At 45.6% G+C, this 3,067-nt stretch overlaps 1 protein-coding gene across 1 annotated transcript; it reads right to left on the bottom strand.

Annotated features, from left to right (window-relative positions):
- Nucleotides 1-1,116: 1,116 nt before the first annotated feature.
- On the bottom strand, nt 1,117-2,828 carry LOC138645525 (E3 ubiquitin/ISG15 ligase TRIM25-like). Its single transcript, XM_069734913.1, has one exon. The coding sequence runs from the start codon at nt 2,819-2,821 to the stop codon at nt 1,232-1,234; it is 1,590 nt and encodes a 529-aa protein (XP_069591014.1). The 5' UTR covers nt 2,822-2,828; the 3' UTR covers nt 1,117-1,231.
- Between the last annotated feature and the right edge of the window lie 239 nt (nt 2,829-3,067).

The following is a 3,067-nucleotide window of genomic DNA, read 5'->3' as shown; positions in this document are numbered from 1 at the left end:
CCTGTAATATGGAGAACCACTAGAGGACGCACATTGTACATGACACCAGGGACGTACTACCTGTAATATGGAGAACCACTAGAGGGTGCACATTGTACGTGATACCAGGGACATACTGCCTGTAATATGGAGTACCACTAGAGGGCGCACATTGTACATGATACCAGGGACATACTACCTGTAATATGGAGAACCACTAGAGGATGCACATTGTACATGATACCAGGGACGTGGTACCTGTAATATGGAGAACGACTAGAGGGCGCACATTGTACATGAAACCAGGGACGTACTACCTGTAATATGGAGAACCACTAGAGGGCGCACATTGTACATGATACCAGGGACGTACTACCTGTAATATGGAGAACCACTAGAGGGCGCACATTGTACATGATACCAGGGACGTACTACCTGAAATAATGGAGAACCACCAGAGGGCGCACATTGTACATGATACCAGGGACGTACTACCTGTAATATGGAGAACCACTAGAGGGCGCACATTGTACATGATACCAGGGACGTACTACCTGTAATATGGAGAACCACTAGAGGATGCACATTGTACATGACACCAGGGACGTACTACCTGTAATATGGAGAACCTCTAGAGGGCGCACATTATACATGATACCAGGGACGTACTACCTGTAATATGGAGAACCACTAGAGGGCGCACACTGTACATGATACCAGGGACATACTACCTGTAATATGGAGAACCACTAGAGGATGCACATTGTACATGACACCAGGGACGTACTACCTGTAATATGGAGAACCACTAGAGGGCGCACATTGTACATGATACCAGGGACGTACTACCTGTAATATGGAGAACCACTAGAGGGCGCACACTGTACATGATACCAGGGATATACTACCTGTAATATGGAGAACGACTAGAGGGCGCACATTGTACATGATACCAGCTTCAGAGATGACTAGTTCTCTGTATAGAAGGAAGAATGAGAAATCACCGATATCACGTCCCACTAGAGAGCGCACTTTGACAGTATTAATGGAAAGTTCTAGAAGTAATCAGACAGCACTGACATACAAGTGCTTCTCACTAAATTTGAATATCATCAAAAAGTTCAGCACTTTATCAGATAGGATTAACCCTTTATTGAACAACAATTATCAGTCTCAGGACAATTCACCCATTAATATTCACATTCTGCTCAATCATTGATTCTTCATCTGATCTACAGGGACGACATCGGCCTCAGCTTCTTATTGTAACAGAGGCTCCACCATTCACATAGAAGACAACATGGAGGGGTTCAGTGAAGGAGGCGGTGAAGGTGTGTAAGTGTCTGATGGGGTCACACAGCTCATAGAAGGACAGACGCCCGGCCTCATAGTCTAAGAAGACTCCAAGTGTTGGACATGTTGGATTTTCACTGAGAGTTAATACATTTGTGTTGTGCCATACTTCATATCCTCCATTATACATATCCAAACACCACGATTTATCATTAAATCCAATACCAGACTGTCGTCCTTCCCTTTCTATACTGGGATAGGACAATCCGCTGCCAAATTCTCCTATCTGGTTCCACTCTACCTCCCAGTAATGTTGTCCTGAGGAAAAGACACATCCGCTTAACACCTGGACAGATCTTGTAAATCTCTCTGGTGATTCTGGTTTCTCCTGTTTTTCTTCTGAATCTGTTGCCGTTTTCAGATCTTCTGATATCTTCACCCTTCTATGAGCAGTGTCCACATCCAGCAATATGTCTGGGACATGGACCCCGAACTCTGACATTACATTGGTGACAATATCCCTCATAGATCGGTGTAAGGTCAGTGAGATCAGAACCTCATCCAGATCCTCCTCATTACTGACCTCTCCATCATCTCCTCCTGTGTCCTCATCACCATCTCCTCCTGTGTCCTCATCTCCTCCATGACTACATTCTGTAATGTCACTTTCTTCTAAGAGTCTTATTGGGTCGGTGACAAGACACATCTCCAAGTGATGCATCTTCTTGTTCAGCTCGTCCTCCTGTATTTCCAGCTTCCTAATCAGATCAGATATCTGGGACACAATCTTCTCCTCCTGTCTGGAGACCTCGCTCAGCGCTTTCTTTTCTGCCATTTTCAGTTGCTTCTTAATGTCCATAAATATCTTACTGATGTTCTTCCTCTCATCGGAGGCTTTCTCCTGGATCTTCCTCTTATGATCCTGCAGATTCTGAACTCTTGTCTGAATATCTACTTTTTGTGGATTTAGTTCATCCAGATATTTCCTCAGTTTCTTCTTCTTCTTCTCAGAAGTCTCATGTAAAAGTTCAACCTGGTGTCCTCGGTGTTCACCAACCAGGCAGCAAGACACACACAGACAAGCCGCGTCCTGCGGGCAGTAATACTCCAGAATCTTCTTGTGGAGGGAACATTTTGTGTTGCCAAAAGGTCTTGTGGGATCTATTAATATATGATCCACTGTCTTATTGTGGGCTGTCAGGTGGTCGTTACATAGAGAGGTCTCACACTGCAGACATGTTCTTACAGCCGGTACAGGAGACTTTGTACAGTAAGTACAGAAGATTCTGGTCTCCTCCATATCAGGTTGAGTAGATGAGAAACGCTCCACTATGTTCCTCAGCTTTCGGTTCTTCTCCAGGGCCGGACGCTCCGGATATTCTGCTCTGCAGTCAGGACAGGAATACCCTCCAGCCGCCTCCTGTGCATCCAGCACACTCACAATACACGAGCGGCAGAAGTTGTGTCCACATCTCAGGGATACGGGATCTGTATAGAGGCTCAGGCAGATGGAGCAGTTCAGCTCGTCCCTCAGCTCCGCAGACGCCATTGTGATGGGAATGAGCAGGAACCAAAGTGAGTTTCTTTACATAAGAAGGGCGGAGAGTCTGTGCAGGATGATTAACCCCTACAGCTCCATGGTTGTGCTCACTGCCGATTCACATGAGGAAGAAAGCACTTAAGGTATGTGCACACATTGCGGATTTGGCTGCGTATCCACAGCTGATTTGACGTTGATCTGCAGCTGTTTTCCATGTGTTGTACAGTAGCATGTAAAGCTATGGAAAACCAAATC

The sequence above is a fragment of the Ranitomeya imitator genome, chromosome 7 (assembly GCF_032444005.1).
Source record: "Ranitomeya imitator isolate aRanImi1 chromosome 7, aRanImi1.pri, whole genome shotgun sequence".
NCBI lineage: Eukaryota > Metazoa > Chordata > Amphibia > Anura > Dendrobatidae > Ranitomeya > Ranitomeya imitator.
Note: the sequence above shows the minus strand (reverse complement) of the source record. Positions and strands in the feature narration are given on the sequence as shown.